Source organism: Schistocerca nitens, chromosome 5, assembly GCF_023898315.1.
Source record: "Schistocerca nitens isolate TAMUIC-IGC-003100 chromosome 5, iqSchNite1.1, whole genome shotgun sequence".
Classification (NCBI taxonomy): Eukaryota; Metazoa; Arthropoda; class Insecta; order Orthoptera; family Acrididae; genus Schistocerca; species Schistocerca nitens.
The window spans coordinates 135,357,731-135,379,615 of record NC_064618.1 but is presented as its reverse complement, the minus strand read 5'-3'; the positions used below and the strand labels follow the sequence as shown (position 1 = coordinate 135,379,615).

Genomic DNA, 21,885 nt, shown 5'->3' with positions numbered 1-21,885 from the left:
ACGCTGCTTTTACCATCGTGCTGTGGCTGATCTAAATTAAATATGTACCTACCTGCAGTTCTACATTCTCATAACAGCTTTTCGAAGTCAAGCGAGAGTGCTCTGTGTCGTTCGGCAATTTCAGGCAACCGAGTGACTTGAGAAACCGAACGTCGCTGTGTTTCATATAATATCATGTATCTTACGTATCTTGCTAATGTTTTCATTAATGGTAGTCGACGCTAGAAACTTGTGTCAACGAAATGAAACGCGTCATTCATCAATGCTTCTCCATGTAGAACCGTATTTTTATGACTCCTTTGGCAATAGAGATTGTAACCTAATAGTTACATTGTACGAACACGTTTCATCTTGTACACACTTTGTTACGCAGTTCAGTTCTATGTAATTGCTTTTAATGTTCAGTATAACGACAAAAATTGGATAACAGCCACAAGAAAAATCTGGTATTTTTAATGCACAAGCAACAATTGTTTCTTAATTTTTCAGCGTAATTCGTAGTGATGAAGCACTACTTGTAAGCTACATTATTAATGTAATAATAATTGTTGATAAACATCAGCTTTTTCCAAGTACCGGTTGTGGCCTTGCTTTTAATTTCTGCCTTTAGCTGCTGTAAGGACAGACAATATTAAGCAGTACAGTTGCCGTAGCAGTGCTCTGTCAATGAGTTCTGATTTATGTGCAACAATGACGTGACAAAATTAACAGAGAAGAAGAAACTGTCTGCAATCTAAAGGAAAATGTGTCTGGTCGTCTTCAGTTACGGCAATGTCGGAGATAGCCGGCTTCAATTGAATAAAGACTATCAGCAGGATCTTGGCAGTTGCGTAAGCGCACACGCTGTCGCACGAGTATACAAACGAAGCGTCAAGTAGTTAACGAGGGACACAGTGCCGCAAGCTGTTGTCAGCTTCTAACCTTGTATGCGGTAAGTGAAGTAACTAATAGTCTATCAATTGTTGATAAACATCAGCTTTTTCCAAGTACCGGCAGTGGCCTTGCTTTTAATTTCTGCCTTTAGCTGCTGTAAGGACAGACAGTATTAAGCAGTACAGTTGCCGTAGCAGTGCTCTAGAGTCTAGCTTGTTTTTAATACAGATTTCAGGTGACGTTTCTGTGATTTGTTTCCGTTTTCTCAATGTGTACCTTGACTCCTAACACAGCTCTGAAGGTACTGTTTGACTGTAGAATCTACGGAGAACGATGAATGAATGAATGAATTCATGTAGTAAAATACGTAACTAATTTCATTAATATTTCTATTAGCCGTATTTACTGTCTTACAAATTGTTTTTGAGGCCAAGGAGAACCGTTGTATATCGGTAATGTATTACGCGCACACACTTATTAACAGAACAAAGGCATAAGAACTATAAAAGCACTATCTTGCTGAAATTACACCTATTAAATTTATAAACGTTTTGTCACAAAACTTTAGGGTTAAAATTATACAGTTGGTAAATACCTTAAACTGAGTACTTTGAGATAACGAACTAGTGGTCAAAAAATACATTTAGTTTTTTTTTTTTTATTTACACAAACAACCCAACAGAAACACATTAATCTCATATCAAACTACAGTTCCCAGTGTATGCGCTACAGTTACACATAAAATTTTACAGCTCTTTCTCAGATATCCCTGTTGATTGTTATACAATGAGACAAGCAGCTAGAAATGTATCAACTAATTTGTTTTGATTGGGGTTCCATACACACACACTACTTCATGTAACAAGAAAAAATTCATAAGGAATGAGAATTGGCGAATGTGCTTACCCCTTCCAATTCAGCTGTGAGGGTATCTCATGGGCAAGGCGCTCACAGGAATTAATATTGAAGTAGACTGGCCTATTATTTGTTGAAGCCAAACCCTAACATGGATATGGCAGCTCATCATAATTGAACACGGTTCTAACAGAATAGTTCTAAATATGGTTATGTTAGTTGATCATATAAAATTCCAACACACAAGATGATATAAATTTCTAATGATCGGAGATGAGCACAACATATGAATTTCATTTTGTAATGATTGGAGATGAGCACAACATATTAATTTCCTTTATGCCAAACATGTTTGTGGCAGGTGAAAACACCATGATGGGTGAGAGGGACAACATCTCTCAGTGACAATAAATGTTGGGAGTTTGCACCAAGTGTTGTGCTGGATAATCCATTGACAGAACTGAACCCATGGCTTCGGCTCCAATGTATGTAGTTGTTGTGTATGATGGGATGTAGGCCTAATTGTTGCCTCACTAGTACTCTCCACATCGTATTCTTCAAAGTGTTACACGAGTGCTTATTGATGAATCTTCTCCAACATAATCCAACACCATCTCCTCAAATTCTAGGCCCTACTGTTTGAACACTTATTTTTCAAGAATGTTGGCAAGCTCTTTATGACATGAACAGCATTGTTCTTATGAACATCTGTCCACAGTGAGAAATATCTTCCAGTTAAGATGGTCGCCATTTCAATTTTTTTTTCTCTTTGTGTTCTGGGCACTACACCTTGTTGCACCATACGTGAAATGTAGATGCAAACATTAATAGGAGGAGTAATACTCCTCCTTATGTAAAGTATGAATGTGCTCAACAAATTGAGTTTGTTTCATTCTCTTGTAAAAGTAGCTTGGATGCCGATTTTGCAGTCACAGCAAAAATATCTTAAAATCAGCAGATGAAAAGAAAAAGAAAAAAAGCGGTGTCTGTAATCAAAAGCAAAATGTATTTGGTGAACGGAATATTTCCTTCAAAAAGACAAACTCTGGTAGTTCTCTGTACTAGTAGCAGCCCCAAAGATAGCTGGCTACAGCCATATAGGAAAATCTGGTGGATACCAACCAGTTATGTGAAGGCATATGCTATCACAGGAGTACACTAGTGAGGTAAATAGATACAGTGGACACAGTATCCTAAATTATCATGTTCTAACTTTCTTGTATCTGTTGAGCGCAGTAAAATCCTTATAATGAGCAGAGTGAGTTTAGCTGAAATAAGCTTGAGTAGTATTACACAGTGTAATGATAGTTTACTGTTAATGTTGTGTACATTTTAAGTTTCTATACAGTGCTTATATTTCGTTAATGTGTACCTGATTACTGCACATCCCTGAAGGTTTTCCTCCTTGATAGGATCTTCAGGATAGGGTGAATGAACGAGGGGTGGATACAGCGCACAGGTCTCTTTCCTCATGGTGCTCAAAAGTAGTGAAAGGCACTTGTATTGGCTTTATAACATCCATCTCTTTGCTTTATAAGGTTAAAACTGCTTATATGTCCTGCCTCCCAAGTAAACTATAGGACGAAAATAGGACCAGTAGTTTCAGGAAACAAAATTCATTACATGTGCAAACAAAAAATTAAATTCTTTTGGCCATGGATGTGTGAAACACCACAGTTGAATACACACAATGCTGAGCAGAATGGATAGTCTCTGTCACAGTTTTACAGTGTGGATTCTGAACTGTGGCCAGATGACCATGAGAACTATATGCTTTTTCCCTTGTAAACTCTTGTTGTTTCATATGGGATTCCTTCCTGGGGCCCAATAAAAAGATAAATATTTATTAATACAAGAAACAAATTCTTGAAATGAATCGGTAGTCATTATGGATTTTTGGAAATAATGTTGTCTAGATTACTTAGTGCACATTTCATTTACTACATTTCTGAAATACTGCCATAACTAAATCCATGAAGTCACATTCTATAATTGAACTTATTGTATTATCAGTTGTAAAGGCTCTGTAATTTAATATGTACATGGCTTGAAAAACAAAGGAAATGCATTCTGTCTATTGTCACCTCTTGGTTAGCATTTGTTTTTCTGTGAACTTTTGAGCAGGGTTGGCAGCTAATGTCCCACTTTGGTATAGGTTTTATTGCAACTGGCACTAAACTTTATAAATTATGGTGGATGAATTTTTGCATTTGTTGATGGTAATGTACATACCAACTTCTCGTTCTTTGTCTTCTTTGTTTGTGACCACAGAATATGACAATTACAACATTTGGAACATGTCACTAATGTAAAATAAACACAAGTTACATTCCTGGATGGAATTGTTGATAACAATATTGAAAATATTTGTTGTGCAAAAAAAAGTGAGGTTAGGCTACTATGTAATTGCCACAACACATCACTACATAAAAACATTTTTCATAGTAATGTAAGAGCTGTCACATATTTTAATTAAATAATGTTGTGCAAGACCACTTACCTCTGCTAACAGTATCGTTCATTTGAAAAGCCAGAGAGTGAGCAATTGCCATGATATTTTGATAAATATAGATATTATAGCTTATTTTGAACTGCTAAGCTGCATAAAAAATGGAAAAATGGTAGCCTCGTTTGGAAAGTTTATTTTAGTTATTTGTATGTTCCATGGATCATAATTGTGATCTCTCAATACACTTTGGAATGAGTCGGCTTTACAATTGTAGTACACTTCCTCAGTGTAAAACATAGCAACAAGTTGACCGTTTACATGATGTCCTCTAAGCTACTTTTATTTCATATACATACTATACATTTACACATTCTTCTCCTGTTGAGCAGTAGTCCTTAAGCAGCTACAATTTTAGTTTATGTTTGAAGATAATAAAATTATCTGTTCAATTCTTTACATCACTGGGTAAGCAGTCAGAGATTTTTACTACTGAACACCTCACATGATTCTGTGCCTTGTGGCTTGTTGCTATGTGGCTGTAGCCTGTCCCACACGGAAGCAGACATACCCAGTGTGAACACAGGTGTGAATGGAATCCTCACACAAACATGTTGAGGAAGAGGCATACACCTACACACATGCCTCTACTTGCATGTGTGACAAACTACAGCAACTAGCTGCAAGGCACCTAGGTGTAAACACACCTTAAGCCCGAGCGGAGGACAGTGTAAGTCATTTCTCCTCGAGTCGATTCTCCTAGTGTAGTATTGTGTGTATGAATGTGACTGTTTTCAAATTTTGATTGATCACTGGTAACAGACCTCATAAAGGATTAAATGTACTGTAGCAGTGCTGTCTACAGCTACGTACATACTCTGCAAGCCTGCTTATGGTGCATGATAGAGGGTACCTGTACCACTACTAAGCATTTCCTTTGCTGTTCCACTTGCAAATAGAGTGAGGGAAAGATGACTGTCTGTATGACTTTTTGTGTGAGCCCTAATTTCTTTTATCTTTGTGGTCCTTAAGTGAAATGTATGTTGGTGGCAGTAGAACCGTTAGGCAATTGGCTTCAAAAGCCGGCTCTAAATTTTCTCAGTAGTATTCCTTGAAAAGAAATTCGCTTTCACTCCAGGGATTCCCATTTGAGTTCCTGAAGCATCTCCGTAATATTTGCATCTTGTTCAAAACTACTAGTAACAAATCTAGCAATCTGCCTTGGAATTGCTTCAATGCCTTCCTTTAATTTGACCTGGTGAGGATACCAAATGCTTGAGCAGTACTTAAGAATATGTTGCATTAGTTCCCTATAAACTGAAGTCAGCTGTTTGCCTTCCTTACCACAATCTTCACATGCTTGTTCCATTTCATATTGCTTTGCAGTGTTATGCATAGATATTTAAACAATGTGGCAGTGTCAAGCAGGACACTACTAATGCTGAACCTGAACATTATGGGTTTGTCTTTTCTACTTATCTACATTTACTTCCATTTTTCTATACTTAGAGCTTTGCAGGAGAGCTTCTGTAAAGTTGTGAAGGTAGGAGGCATAGGTACTGGCAGAAGTAAAGCTGTAAGGATGGGGCGTGAGTCGTGCTTGGGTAGCTCAGTTGATAGAGCACTTGCCCGCGAAAGGCAAAGGTCCCGAGTTCAAGTCTCGGTCCGGCACACAGTTTTAATATGTCAGGAAGTTTCATATCAGCGCACACTCGGCTGCAGAGTGAAAATCTCATTCTGTGTATGTTGTGTTTTATCTAAGCTCAATGTCAGTTCATTTGCAGGTAACCAGTTATTAATTTTGAAGAAAATTTTAATTACGTTTTCAAGTACTGAAGTGTCTCCATTAGGGTTCATTATAAACTTGAATTGTCAGCAAAGAGAACTATTTCTGCATCTTGGATGCCATATGGCAAATCATTTATATTTAAGAACACAAAGAGTGGACCCAGTATCAATCTCTCTGGTATACCTGTAGTTGTTATTCCCCATCCTCAAGATGCAGCTTTATGCGTACACTCCCTAGGTTTCTTAATGGACAAACTGCATCTTTTCAGTTAGATAGGATGAAAAAAAATGAGACCCATAATATTAAGTTTCTGTTGGAGAATACTGCGAAGTGTGCAAATCATATGCTTTTGACAAGTCGTAGAAAATACCTGTTGATAGTATTTTGTCAAAATTTTGCTTTATCTGACCTGTGAATTGTAAAATGACATGTTCTGTGGAGAGATTCTTTTTTAAATTCAAACTGAGACTAATTAAGTGTTGTATTTCACAACAGGTAATGTTATAGTTCTTGTGTACGTAATTAATTGGATTTGTAACTGAATACATTGCATATATGTGGAGAACAGGTTTTTTAGTAATTTGCTTGAGATATTATCAGTTCCAAAAGTGTTTTTAAGTTGATAGAGTTACTTACATTCTTAATTTTTTTGGCAGAGCAGGAAGCAATTGTGATTTGCCTACCCCTACATCCATACTCTGCGAGCCACTGTGAAGTGCATGGGAAAGGTCTTTTTTCCATTCCACTCAAGTGTGGATTGCATGAAGAGTGACTGTTTAAACAGCTCTGTGCACAGTGTAATTAATCTAATGTCATCCGTGCTATCCTTATGGCAGCAATAGATAGGGGTTCTAGTCTCTTCCTATATGCACTATTTAAAGCTGGTTCTTGAAATTTTGTAACTCAGTGTCCTTGAGAGAGTTTGTGTGTCTCTTCAAGTGTCTGCCAGTTCAGTTTCTTCAGCAACCATGTGACATTCTTCCAAGGGTCAAACAGACCTGTGACTATTTGTGATTCTGTTCTCCATGTACATTCAATACCCTCATTTGTCTTGCTTGGTAACACCCTCACACATATGAGCAATATTCTAGGATGAGTTGCACTAGTGTTTTGTAAGCAGTCTCCTTGACAGACTGATTGCATTGGTTTAGTATTCTAACAACGAACCAGTCTACCACCTGCTTTACCAATGATGGAATTTTTGTGCAGTTTTGTTCAGACAGAATTTAATTACAGGTAACTTCATCATGGGAATCCTTAGAGGGAAGATGATGATATTTGTGTGAAACACTATTGAGAAAATTTGAAAAAATAGTATTCAAAATTGACTGCAGAGCAATTCTACTGCTACCATCATACGTTTTGTGCAAGAAGCACGAAGATACTGTAAGAGAAATTAGGGCTTGAATGGAGGCATATAGATAGTTGTTTTTCCCTCATTCTATTTGATTCACAAGTGGAACAGGAAAAGAAATGAATAGTAATGGTACAGTATATGCTCTGCCGTACAAAAGCTTGCGGAGTGTAATTGCAGCTATGCCAAAAGCCTGAATTTACTATTACTAGGCCTATTGTCTGCAAGGTCATTAATATACAACATGAACAGCACAGCTCCCGACAGACTTCCCTGGGACACACATTAGGTCTATATGTGTTAACTGTCCATCCAAGGTAACATGCTCTGTTCCCTCTACCAAGAAATCCTCAATATAGTCACAAATCTTGCCTGATACCCCATACAATAGTACTTTCATTAATAAGTGTGGGTGTGGTACTGAGGTAAATTCTTTTCAGAAATCAGGAAATACTGCATCTGCCTGACTCCCGTGACTCTTGGCTTTCAAAATGTCATGTGAGAAGAGTGCGAGTTGAGTTTCACATGACCAGTGCTTTCAGAATCCCATCTGGTTAGCATGGAGGAGGAGCTAAAACTTAGACTGTTCGTTTCACTTACATTGCATAGTGACAGTGCACGGTATCCAATGCACTCTGCTGAATGTTAGGATTTATTTTGGCAGATGATACCAATTGATTACTTTTTCCAATACAGACAATGCCATAATTACTTTTAATGATCTGATTATCATTAATGTTAAAGTTATGTACTGATTTATGTATTTATTTGGTGACTGAAAGAAAATTAGAGTGCTGACAGACTGACCTGCAGTGTAGCCAGTGTCCTAAGCTAGGTTGGAATGTGAAAATTTGCTTGTAAGTTGATGAAGCCAATGACTCTCAACACAAAAAAGTTAATGCCATGGTAGATTGATGTGTAGTGTAGCCTGAGATTGCATTCATTACTGAAGTTAACTTATGTATGTCTTGTCGGATTTTGCCAGCAAATGTGATATAGTGATTAAACTCTAACATAATAGCACAAAATACCAGCTAATTTTATTTACAAGCTATAGGAATTAGTGAGAGAGTATTCTGATTGGCTACCGAATACCGACTCAAGATTTGTAGCATGTGGTTCCCATCATTCAACACACCAGTTGTTACTGTCATCGGCCCATGATGCAACAGCCGACACCGAATGTGCCCTTTTAGTTGGAGAAGGCCATTCTGTTTGAGACACCTCATTGTGTTTGAGCTCATAATTTATTCTAATATTCTACAACAGACAGGTGTCAAGCATATTGGATGATAGTTTTGTGAGTCACTTCCTCAGCCCTTCTTCCAACTTTTGGGCACAGCTTTTCTATTTGAAGGATATGTGGTAGGTAATGGTTAAAATAAGGGCTAAATCACCTGCAAATTCAGTATAAAATCACAAAGGGAGCTTTGTTCAGTGTCAAATGTTTCTCAACACAACTATACCACTCATCTGCAGTGGAGCAGGCATTAAATTCGGGAATAACCGTGGATTTTCCATTGTAAAGGAACATTTAAAAACAGAGTTCAGCATTTCTGCCTTTGTTTTGCTATCCTATATTTCAGACCCTGCCTTGGCCATGCATATTGGGCACTAACTTTGGTAGCACTAACAGCCTTTACAGGTGACTAGAATTTCCTTTCGTTTGCAGAGAGATCATACAATAATATTCTGCTACAATACGCATTCAAACCTGCACGCATTGCCCTCTTGGCAGCCACTTATATTTTAGTCAGCATCTTTGTTTCTATGGCCCTGTGCTTTGTTTTACTTCTGGTATGCAGTAGTCTCTGTTTCTTTAGAATTTTCTTTTCAGTGATTGCATACCATAACAGGTCCATTGCATCGTGAACTGTTCCACTAGGTACATGTCAATCAAGTGCATGGTCAACTATTCTCTTAAACTTGACCATAGTTCTTGTACATGCTCCTGACCAAAGCTAAATGTTTCAAGATTGTCATTAAAATATTACCCAACTGCCTTTTCATCTAATTTGCTGAATGTATAAAGCTTTCTACTCATTTAAGTTAAGATTTGTATTGTCTTAATCATTGTTACTGCAGCTAATTTGTGGTCATTGTTACCAGATTCATTGTAGACACCCTCAAAACTGGCAGGGTTATTTGTCAGTTTTAGATCCAATATATTTTCATCATGATTGGGCTTCCAGACTACCTTTCTGGTTAGTTCTCAGAAAAGGCATTTAGTAAATGTTTCAGGGGATGTCTCATCACACTCACCACTTACAAAACTGTAATATCCTATTTGATTGTTGGATGATTAATGTTGTGTCTATTTCATACAGCATAGACACAATGAGGTAGCTAGGTGCACGCTAAACTAACGCAGACGGGCTTGAAGTTCTGGAACATGAGACTTATTAATGAATAAGAGGAAAAGTACGTAGATGCGTTTAATACTTATCTTTATTCTCTTGTTGGAATACATCTCTCTTGAATATTAGTACGCTATTAGCACTGATACAAATGGCGCCTTGCTAGGTAGTAGCTATGGACTAAGCTGAAGGCTATTCTATCTGTCTCTCGGCAAATGAGAGGAAAGCTTCGTACGTCTGGTCACAAGCTATGTCGTCCGTACAACTGGGGCGAGGTCATGTCCGTGTCTTGTGACCTGCCATGTGGTGGCGCTAGGTTTGCGATTACACAGTGGCGACACGCGGGTCCGACATGTACTACAGGACCGCGGCCGATTTAAGTTACCACCTAGTAAGTGTGGTGTCTAGCGGTGACACCACATTCCTCCCCCGCAAATCGGCGAACGGTCGTGAGATAAGGCTTCCGCCCGCCGTGGGGAGGACCCCATGTTGACGTATGCGATGAGGTGGGGAGCCTAACAACAGGCGAGGCGGTGCCACCCGCACCCGGCCATTCGGTCCGAGGGGAGCTAGGAAACGCCTGCAAACCTAGTCCAGGGTGCACGTCAACATGAGGTGTACGCGCACGTAATGAGACAAGAGGGGCCGAAGAGTCGACCTCCATTGCGTCGGGGAAGCCGACGCGCGACGACGACATCTGGTCCGGAGCGGGCAAGAGGTCCATGGCGGAGGACGGCTGGGCACGGGAAGCGAGCGGCGGCGCGTGACCCAGGGAGGCGCCAGGCGGCAGCAGCGAAGCGTCCGCTGCGGGCGGCGCCGACGGCGGCTGCGGCGACGGCGCGACGCCATGGGGCAAAATGGAAGGCAGCGTCGGTAACACCTGGGGATGAGGCGAGCCAGTAGATGGGTCCCCAGGGCGCTGACCTGACGGCACCGTCGCTGAAAGCAGACGGGGAGCGGCAGAACCCAGGCGACGACAGAGGCGCAGCTGATTGAGATGCCGACGCACCTCACCAGAGGCCCCCAACACCAAATACATCGCGCGGCCGAGGCAGCGAAGAATGCGCCCTGCGAGCCAACGCCGTGAACCGCGATAGTTGCGATAATAGACAACGTCGCCAGGAGCAAAAGCAGGAGTCTGCCGCTGCACAGGAACCTGATGCGGCGGATGCAGCAAAGACATCAGGGTGCGATGAGATCGACCATGGAGCAATTCAGCCGGCGAGCGACCATCGCGGGGCTGAGAGCGATACGATGACAAAAAGAGCAACAATGCGTCCTCCCGAGAATGCGACTCTTTCAATTTCAACATCTGGGACTTGAAAGTCCGGACCAATCGTTCAGCGGCACCGTTTGACTGAGGCGAAAACGGCGCGGATGTCAGATGTTGAATACCATTGGCCTTGCAGAATGACTGAAATTCTGCGGACATGAATTGTGGGCCATTGTCGGAAACAATAGTCTGCGGAAGACCTTCAATGCAAAAGATAGCAGACAAGGCTTGGATTGTGGCAGAAGACGTCGTGGAAGACATCCGGACAACAAAAGGAAAATTACTGAAAGCATCGACCACAACCAACCATCGAGCATTCCAGAATGGACCAGCAAAATCTATGTGCAAGCGTTGCCAAGGGGAAGGGGCTTTCGGCCATGCAAAGAATTTCCGCGGTGGTGCGGATTGTTGTTCGGCACACGCCACGCAAGAGGAGCACATATTCGTAATCGCAGCATCGATTCCGAACCAAGTACAGTGCTGATGAGCAAGTTGTTTCGTACGCACTATACCCCAATGTCCTTGGTGAAGAAGCTTTAAGACAGAGGACTGTAACGATCGTGGGACCACGACTCGGGATTGATCATTATCAGAACGCAACAACAAAACACCACGTCGTACAAAAAGTCTCTCCTTGTGAGCAAAAAAACGGCGAACCAAAGGATCCTCGATCCGTGACTTTGACAAGGGCCATTGCGTAGCAACAAAACGCAAAACAGTAGCAAGGACAGGGTCAGCAGCTGTGGCTGTAGCTACGCGACGAAAATCAATCGGAAACGATGCGACCACGTCATCGGCTTCCGAATCAATGAACATGCAAGCAAGTTCGGAAGAATCGAATGCTTTATCCTCAGCAACAGGCAAACGGGACAACGCATCAGCGTTTCCGTGCTTAGCAGTGGACCGATACAAGATATCGTAGCGGTACTGCGAGAGAAAAAGAGACCAGCGAATGAATTTCTGCGCTGTACGTGGAGGTACAGGCTTGTTCGGATGAAAAAGCGATGTCAAAGGTTTGTGGTCCGTGATGATTGTAAAGTGACGACCATACAAGAAGTCATGGAACTTGGTAACACCAAACACGAGAGCTAAAGCTTCTTTCTCTATTTGTGAATAATTTCTTTGCGCAGATGAGAGCAATTTGGACGCAAAGGCAATAGGGCGATCATGCGAGCCATCTTTGTGCGCAAGCACAGCACCGATCCCGAAATCCGATGCATCTACCATCAACAAAAGGGGTTTCTGGGGATCGAATGGCGTAAGGCAAGTATTTGAAAGTAACGCCGATTTCAACTGGCGAAAGGCGCGCTCGCATTCCGTCGTCCAGACAAACGGAACACCTTTACGGCGTAAGCGATGAAGCGGAGCTGAAATGGAAGAAGCATTGCGCACAAACTTTGCATAATAAGTAATTTTACCCAGCACACTCTGTAGCTGTTTCAAATCTTGCGGAGCAGGTAAGTCCTGTATGGCACGGAGGTGCTCTGGACTCGGATGTATACCTTGGGCATTTATGACATGCCCCAGGTAGGGTAAGTCCCGAGCAAAAAACACACATTTGTCCTTCCTCAAGCGAAGACCATTCTGACGCAATACCTGAAATAATGTTCGGAGATTTTGCAAATGTTCGGCTTCTGTCTTTCCTGAGATCACAATATCGTCCAGATAGTTCGCAGCAGTAGGGACCGACGCACACACAGTTTGTAAATATTGCTGAAACAAAGCAGGGGCGGATGCACACCCGAATGGCAGTCTTTTGAAGCGATACAAGCCAAGATGCGTGTTTACCACTAATACGCGCTGGGATTCTTCGTCCACAGGTAGTTGCAAGTACGCATCTGCGAGGTCCAATTTTGAAAAATATTGTCCCGGGCACAGTTTGTCAAAAAGATCTTCCGGGCGGGGCAAAGGAAAAGCAGCAGTCACAAGTTGCGGATTCACAGTTGCCTTGAAGTCCACACAAAGTCTCAATTTTCCGGACGGTTTTGGCAAAATTACTAAGGGTGAGGCCCAGAGAGAAGCCTGCACACGTTCAATTACACCTTGAGATTCTAAATCGGCTAATGTTCTTGCGACCTCATCACGCAATGCGTGGGGAACATTGCGTGCTCTGAAAAATTTCGGTTGCGCGTTGTCTTTCAGTTCCAAATGTGCTGCATAGTTCGTAGCGCAACCAAGGCCCGGTGCAAAAATGTCTGCAAATTCTTCACAAAGACTAGAAACACTGGCGGAAGGCACAGTCTGATTCACTGATAGGACCTGATTTACTATAGACAAATTAAACAATTGAAACAAATCTAAACCAAACAAGTTCACTGCACCAGAAGAACGAAGAACGTAAAATGACACAAGTTTCGTTTGTCCCTTGTATGTGGCAAGAAGGCTGCACTGTCCTAACACAGGGATCTGTTGTCCTGAGTAACTAGTGAACTTAACATTTGCGGCACGCAACGGCGGGGCGCCCAGTTGTTTGTACGTGTCGTGATTGAGCAATGAAACTGCAGCTCCGGTATCGAGCTGGAAGGGGATCACTTTGCCTTCAAAGTCTAAGTCCACAAAAAGTTTATTGTCCTGTTGACGACAAGAGCGACTGTCACGTGCAATTTGAACTGATACAGGTACAGAAGCACTTGCGACTTTACGTGATTTTCGGCGACGTCGACGCACACTTTTGGTGGGACGAACACAGTCACTGTTAGCTAAAGTGTCACTGGACGGGTGGGAATGAACTACATGAATGTCCATGGGCGAAGGTCCACGAGCCCGATTGTCCTGGGTTCGATTCCGGCGCGAAGCAAAAGGCCTGGAATTTGTGTGATTGTCTGATCTAAGCTTTTTCTGGCAAACACTTTGAACATGTCCCTTCTTGTGACAGTAAAAGCAAATAGCTTGGCGTGACGGGCAATTTTCACGCAAATGTCTAGTTGCACACCGCGGGCATGATTTCACTGCAGTTGCTTGCTTACGCGGCGCACGTGTTTGCGAGCTAGGCTGCCGCTGCTGCGCGGACGGGCGCGAGGGCCGTGTAGCGTCCCGGGCAGCGCGGCCGGCGGGCCGGTTAATGTGACACACGGCTGGCGAAGTTTCAAATGAGTCCTGAGCAAAGTCAAGTGTGTCTTGCCTATCCAATATGTCTATCACTTGTGGAAGGGAGGGATTAACTAGTTTCAAAATCTGTTCCCTTATGCGAACATCAGAAACGTTCTGTGCTATTGCATCACGCACCATAGTATCTGAATAAGGGAGGCCACAGTCACATTCAAATGCACACTCCCTAGTAAGTCCTTGCAAAGTTGCTACCCACTCCCTATTAGTCTGACCGGCCGTACGTTTTGGACGAAAGAACGTATACCGTTTTGCAACTACATTTACTGTTTCTTTGAAATAGGCATCTAAAGCAGACAAAATTTCTTCGTAGGACAGAGTTGCTACGTCGCGTCGGGGAAACAATTTCACTATCACACGGTAGGTAGACACACCGACACAAGAAAGCAAAAACGGCTGCCGCTCGTTACCTTGAATTCTGTAGGCTGCTAGATGAAAGTTGAACTGGCGAGACCATTCGTGCCAGGTCTCTTCGGCCGCCACGTATGGTCGAAAAGGAGGTGCAACAGCGTTTTGTGGCAGCGGTAGCGAAGAAGCGGCGGCTGCCGCATCGTTTTGCAGCGCACGTTGACCCTGGACGAGCTGTCCAAGGGCTTCCAATAACGCCTGCGTCTGCTGATTCTGCAAGCGAAAAAATTCGGACAGTACATCTGGAGATTGTGGCGAAGCCATGACACAAACGAATTAATACAAACTCTTTTACTCGTCGCCAAATAATGTTGTGTCTATTTCATACAGCATAGACACAATGAGGTAGCTAGGTGCACGCTAAACTAACGCAGACGGGCTTGAAGTTCTGGAACATGAGACTTATTAATGAATAAGAGGAAAAGTACGTAGATGCGTTTAATACTTATCTTTATTCTCTTGTTGGAATACATCTCTCTTGAATATTAGTACGCTATTAGCACTGATACAAATGGCGCCTTGCTAGGTAGTAGCTATGGACTAAGCTGAAGGCTATTCTATCTGTCTCTCGGCAAATGAGAGGAAAGCTTTGTACGTCTGGTCGCAAGCTATGTCGTCCGTACAACTGGGGCGAGGTCATGTCCGTGTCTTGTGACCTGCCATGTGGTGGCGCTAGGTTTGCGATTACACAGTGGCGACACGCGGGTCCGACATGTACTACAGGACCGCGGCCGATTTAAGTTACCACCTAGCAAGTGTGGTGTCTAGCGGTGACACCACAATTAAAGTCTTCCACAGTAATTATAGTGTGATTGGGGACCTTTTGTAGTAGTGAACTCTGGTGTTCCTTTACATCTGAAAGTGTGTCTGCTGGTTATGCACACTATTGATACTGAGTCTTGACAAGAGAATCTCACATACAGTTCCAAATTCTAACTCTAAGGATCTGCATTTCTTGTCTGCTGTGACACATTTACCATTAGCCTATCCTTTTGACATTCACTTAGATTTCCCACAAATACTGTATCTTACTCCTATCAGTTATATGTTTTAACCAGATTTCCTTACCTAGTAATATGTGAGCACCACTACTTTTCAAGAGCATTTACAGCACTGGCACTTTGTTGTGACTGCTTCAGCAGTTAATCACTAGGATATCAATACTCTTGCATGTAGGAGGCATTTCTATGGATTTTATACTGACACTTTCGGATGCACTACAATTATCTGTATGTGGACTGGGTGGAGAGTTATTTGATCTATCTGCATTTGGTTAAACCATGTTCCCTCAGTGGCTATGAGACTGGCTTCTACAATATGTGTGCCCCCAGGCATAGACACTGTGTACCTGGTGTTCCTTCCCATCCATTATTTCCGTTTCCCTGAGGGGTGCCATTCTTTGCAATATGTTTGAACTGCCCATGATTAATAGACCCAAGCCTTTTGTGTTTGTGTCCTCTTGACACAGGACACAGTAGGTTTCCTAACAGGTGAAGTGAGTCTCCTGGCTCAGTTTGACAGTGGAAGATAGCACCTTGAACTTGTTGGTTAGGGGGGTATGTATGACACTTTGAGTTCTCCCTGATCCTTATCTCCATTGCACATTGCACCTAGTCCCACCATCGACACACATCTCAACCAAGTAGACACTATACTTGTGGTAAAAAAGACAAGATCCACAAAAAAAGGATAGTAATTCGTTCTCTCCGGTACATGGTTCTCAGGAATCCTCCCAATGTGTCCATTTGCAGTAGCTTCCAATCACTTGCTAACAGTGAGAGTGATTTCCAGCACTCATGAATTTTAAGTAACTCATCTCATTTTCAAGAACAGCATTCGGAATGGGGCTACATTGCGGTTGGTGCACCATAATAGATAACTTCAAAATAATCATGTGGGTTCTCTTTTAATTTATGGATCTTTAAACTAAAGGTATTACCAATTCCCTTGAAGAACTGAAACAAGTAGTGTGCAAAATGAAATTTCTTAAGGCAATAGAGAATCCTGGGGGAAAAGTTACCAATTTTTTGAAACTTTTTTTGAAGTTATGATTGTAACAGACTTGAAATTAGTGGCATTTTGTGATAAATGCAGACAGTATCCAATACTGTTGAAAGGAAAAATTGAGCACTATGTGTTAATTATGGTCTGTGTTGCAGTAACTGTAAATCACAAATGTCAATTCATTTGATACATGTTTTGCATAACACTCTTAACTTCCAAAAATTCTCAAAACTATGCATTTGTTCACATTGATATACACTGATATTCAGGGATAGCTGTTCTTTGAATGAGGGTACTGCTGTAAAATTGTATAGTGTGGCATTGCTTCTTGTATGTATTCTATTGCTTCATCCCTTAAACTGTCCAAGCCAGTCTTCTGAGCTACTCACCGGGAAGTGATTATTAGGTATGTTGGCTACCTGGCTCTTATTTATTATTTGACTTGTCTTTAATAACCGAGTCCTCACATTCATTAATCAATTTCCTGGTTTCTCTTTTACAGCAATTTCTTTTACTTTATTTCAACCAATTTCATCAAATAAAAAAGTCCGAATGGTGTCTGTAATTGAGATAATAACATTAAATCCATAAAAGATAAGATCACTTGTCACTATAAATGGCACCCTAACTTTTACACTTGGTATTTATCTGTAACAGTTTTCAAAAAGGTTGATTTCCAGATTGCAGTTACTACATCAGGCTCCAACATGTATGCAACCTTCCCTATGTAACAGATTGAATTGGTTCTTCAGTGCATCAGTGGTAGACAATTTATGTTATTGTAAGCATAGACTTCTGTGGCCATTGTCGCAGTCAGCAAAATTCTTCAGGGTATTTGAATGCATGGTAAATACGTAAAATTCTGACATTTTGGCCACTGTTACAGTGGTGTTCCTCAGGATGTTTTGCTGACTGCTGAATGAGAAAAAGTTTCGTTCTTATATATTGGTGGAAGAGGCTGTTATCATAATCTGATGAGGATATTGTGAATGAGGAGCAGGGTTGTTTGCCTTATTTCTCCTCGAGGTTAAGTGGCTGTTTCGCTAGTATGCGGGCTACTCAAAATCTGTTTGCTGCATTTGTCTTGGTGTTCTGCCATTGCTGATTCGGTGTGTTAACCTTTTATCTTTCATGTTCAGATATCCTTATGCTAATTGCTCACCCCGTCTTGCCCATATACACTAGTCCACACGAAATCAGCTGTGTGTGGACTAGTGTATGTAGGTGAGACAGAGCAATCGATTAGCACATGGACATCTGAATGTTAAGACATATTCATATAAGACAATACATCAAGTCAGCAGTGGCAGAACACCACTATGTGTGTGGCAAATAGCTCATATAGTAGATCAAGAAGCCTAGATACTGGCAAAACTGCCACTCACCTTGAGGAGGAGACTTAAAAATCCACCAACATGAACAGAGAATATAGTTACAGACTTGCAGTGTCTTGTCTGCCAGTGCTACGGGACACCACCTCCCACAAAGCAAACACGTGGGCACATGGGAGGCCATAGGTACACGGAGTACTGGCATGCCTCAGCTGCCACTAGGCAGCAAGTAAATAGCATAATGCCACAACTGCTGCCTGTTTCTCATTCGTCTGTTTCCACCAGTGTAGTAGAATAACTTCTCTGGTAGCAAACTATTCACACACTATTCCATATTAATATGAAACAAATAATACTACAGTATGTTAAAAAGCTATGTGTGTTCTCACTTTATGTAGATTTAATTATTTTGCATTGCAGCAATACCCTTTGATATTATAATCTGATGATAAGCCCTGTAAGTACCTGACGCACCTTGACCACAGTGGTGTTTTACTGGAGCTCACTGAAAGACCACAACTATGTCACCAATAAACCTCCACTGTCAAACACCCTTGAAGAAAGTTGATGTCCTCAGCCAGTATCTGCCAGGTCATGATGTTTATCTCAAAATGGAGTCCAGCCAAGTGACTGGGTCATTCAAAATGCGGGGCATTGGCTGTAGAGCCCGAAAGGTTAGTGCATTATACTATTGTTAACAGCTACTATTTTGAAGTGAATTTAACATTGTATTATTATTTATAACTTGCATGACAAAATAAACAAAAATTTTCTGTACAGCTGGTTTTGTCTTCTTTCTTCTTATATTAGGATGAGTAGTTTTGTGAGAGTTCTGTCTTGTGTTAAGGGCATTAGCTTTTCCATCTTTTCCATGGTTGTCCCAATGGTCTTCATCCCCTTGACTGACTTGTGACAATCACTTGTGACAATCATTTTGCAAGTAAAAGTGTAGTTGCTTTTAATGTATTTATTGATTTTCTTTTACAGATCTGCATATGGTTCCCTATAAACTGCATTTACTATTCAGTTCTTGTTTCTGTGTATCTATCACCGTTTATTTTTGTTTATCCCATCATTATTCTCAGAAACCTTGTTTCTGATGTTTGTTGTTATAACTTGTACCACACTTCCCCCCACCATTGTAGTCTGGGAAGAAAGTGGACAGTGATCATCAGTGATCAATCAATCAATGACATAATTGTTCCTTTCACCAATGAGTGCAGAATTTGTTTTATGCTTGATTTTCAGTGTAGAAAAATGTGGATGCATCGAGTTATGATGCACATCTCATGCACAAGTTCAGCCGGAAAATGGATATGTCGTTGTTTGGGCCAGTTTTGTGTATGGAAATCAAATGTGTCACACTGTTATAGAGATTGATGGACCCTCCTTTCAAGACAAAAATGCATTACTGCCAAGAGACAATTCTTTGAACACCTTCCTCCAGGCATCAGGAAACAACTGAATGGAATGGTCAACAGTATCTGTTGACATAAGTACAATTTTGCCTGCTTGGAACCAGTTGAAACTTGCAGTGCATCGTCACAGATACACTCCTCACACTCTGGATGACCTGAGGCTGTCAAAGAATGGGTCAGGCTTTAGCAGCTACTTCTCATTCACCTCATGTACAATACAAAACATTGATACTGAATGTTACCCAGCAGCAGATTTTGATGTAGCAATTGATCACTTTTGAATATGTTGGATATTTCCCATCCCCTCTTCCCATTGCCCTTCTCTAAATATGTACCCTGTTTTGTAAAGTACAGTAACTAAATCAAAATATCCACAGGTATGCTGCCGGTCTATAGTGTCCAACGGGCACAATATTTCGGCGATCATACATGTCGCCATCATCAGGTGAACTGGCGGACTGAGCTCCTGTGAACGTGCCGGCACGGAGATCCGTACGCTATGGCTGCTCAGAGGGAACTGGGTTCGGTCGCGGCGGCGGCCGATTTAAATACCCTCCGCCCGCGGCGCGCTCCCTCTGCCGTCCGCGCCCTGTGCCACGGTCGCGCGGTGGAACAGATTGCGACGGCGTCTGAGATGACGTCAGTGTGATGGCTCTGTCCGCCGTGGTCGTCACAACTATACGTTTGCTCGATTTACTCTTGATTAACCCGATCGCTGGTTCCCAAGCCTTGCTAAGATTATAGCCACAGTCACGGTTCCACCGCGCGACCGGGGCGCGGACGGCGGAGGGAGCGTGCCGCGGGTGGAGGGTATTTAAATCGGCTGCCGCCGCGACCGAACCCAGTTCCCTCTGAGCAGCCATAGCGTACGGATCTCCGTGCCGGCACGTTCACAGGAGCTCAGTCCGTCAGTTCACCTGATGATGGCGACATGTATGATCGCCGAAATATTGTGCCCGTTGGACACTATAGACCGGCAGCATACCCGTGGATATTTTGATTATCAAATACGCCGGGAGAAACTCAAGAATTACAGTAACTAAAGTATTCCTCTGTATTTCAGTAATTTGTGGAAAAGACTATTCTCAATAGTATTACATGTTTATTATTACATAAATTACATATGTAGTGCTCATTCTTCTCGATTCATTTTCATAACAATCAAATCTACCAAAATTAAAAGTTATTTTGCACTTGTTGTAACCTTGTATGGATTTATACCATTGTTCTCTCCTCAGTCTCCTTTTCCAACAATGGATACATATGAATTTCAGTAGATGCTATTTAGAGATTATTCCACTTCCTTTCAGAATGATCCACAGAAACTCACACTCAACATCACTGAATGCTTCAATTAAATCTATAATAAAATAATTTCTCTCCTGTATTCTTGATGTATTTAAGTGTGTGGGTATGGGCAAACATGTTCCTCTGTAAAAATCTGTTTGCTCTTCTAGTAAGCTATATTATTATTATTATTATTATTATTATTATTATTATTTTGCTACATTTGTGATCTACATTTGTGAGATACATTTTATATGTTGTGTACAGTAATTGTGGAAGTTGATGATGATTATCATCATCATAATAATAATCATCTGTCTGACTTCTGCTACTGGATAAAAACTTCTGACAGAAGTTTTGTTGTACACTGTTGTGTCACATTAATGGGACAAAGAAAGCAGGTGTGGATGTGAAAATTACCGAACTATCAGTTTAATAAACCACAGCTACAAATTACAATCACGAATTCCTTACAGATGAATGGAAAAACTGGTAGAAACCGACCTCAGGGAAGATCAGTTTGGATTCCGTAGAAATGTTGGAACACACGAGGCAATACTGACCTTACGACTTATCTTAGAAAATACATTAAGGAAAGGCAAACGTACGTTTCTAGCATTTGTAGACTTAGAGAAGGCTTTTGACAATGTTGACTGGAATACTCTCTTTCAAATTCTAAAGGTGGCAGGGGTAAAATACAGGGAGTGAAAGGCTATTTACAATTTGTACAGAAACCAGATGGCAGTTATAAGAGTCGAGGGGCATGAAAGGGAAGCAGTGGTTGGAAAGGGAGTGAGACAGGATTGTAGCCTCTCCCCGATGTTATTCTATCTGTGTATTGAGCAAGCAGTAAAGGAAGAAAAAGAAAAATTCGGAATAGGTATTAAAATCCATGGATTGTGGTTTGCCGATGACATTGTAATACTGTCAGAGACAGCAAAGGACCTGAAAGAGCAGCTGTACGGAATGGACAGTGTCTTGAAAGGAGGATATAAGATTAACATGAACAAAAGCAAAACGAGGATAATGGAATGTAGTTGAATTAAATCGGGTGATGCTGCAGGAATTAGATTAGGAAATGAGACGCTTAAAGTAGTAAATGAGTTTTGCTATTTGGGAAGCAAAATAACTGATGATGGATGAAGTAGAGAGGATATAAAATGTAGACTGGCAATGGCAAGGAAAGCGTTTCTGAAGAAGAGAAATTTGTTAACATCGAGTACAGATTTAAGTGTCAGGAAGTTGTTTCTGAAAGTATTTGTATAGAGTGTAGCCATGTATGGAAGTGAAATGTGCACAATAAATAGTTTAGACAAGAAGATAATAGAAGCTTTTGAAATGTGGTGCTGCAGAAGAATGCTGAAGATTAGATGGGTAGATCACTT

At 41.5% G+C, this 21,885-nt stretch overlaps 1 protein-coding gene across 2 annotated transcripts in view; it reads left to right on the top strand.

Moving 5' to 3' along the window:
* The first annotated feature begins 708 nt into the window (after positions 1–708).
* The window catches only part of LOC126259699 (L-serine dehydratase/L-threonine deaminase-like), a 124,170-nt gene continuing 102,993 nt past the window's right edge, over positions 709–21,885 (top strand). The window contains exons 1-2 of one of the 2 annotated variants that reach the window (XM_049956669.1): positions 709–931; positions 18,216–18,469. In XM_049956669.1, the coding sequence (XP_049812626.1) occupies positions 18,317–18,469 (153 nt within the window). In that variant the 5' untranslated portion in view covers positions 709–931; positions 18,216–18,316. Of the gene's footprint in view, positions 932–1,057; positions 1,175–18,215; positions 18,470–21,885 lie in introns of those variants that run through there. The other variant, XM_049956670.1, reaches the window with a different exon arrangement.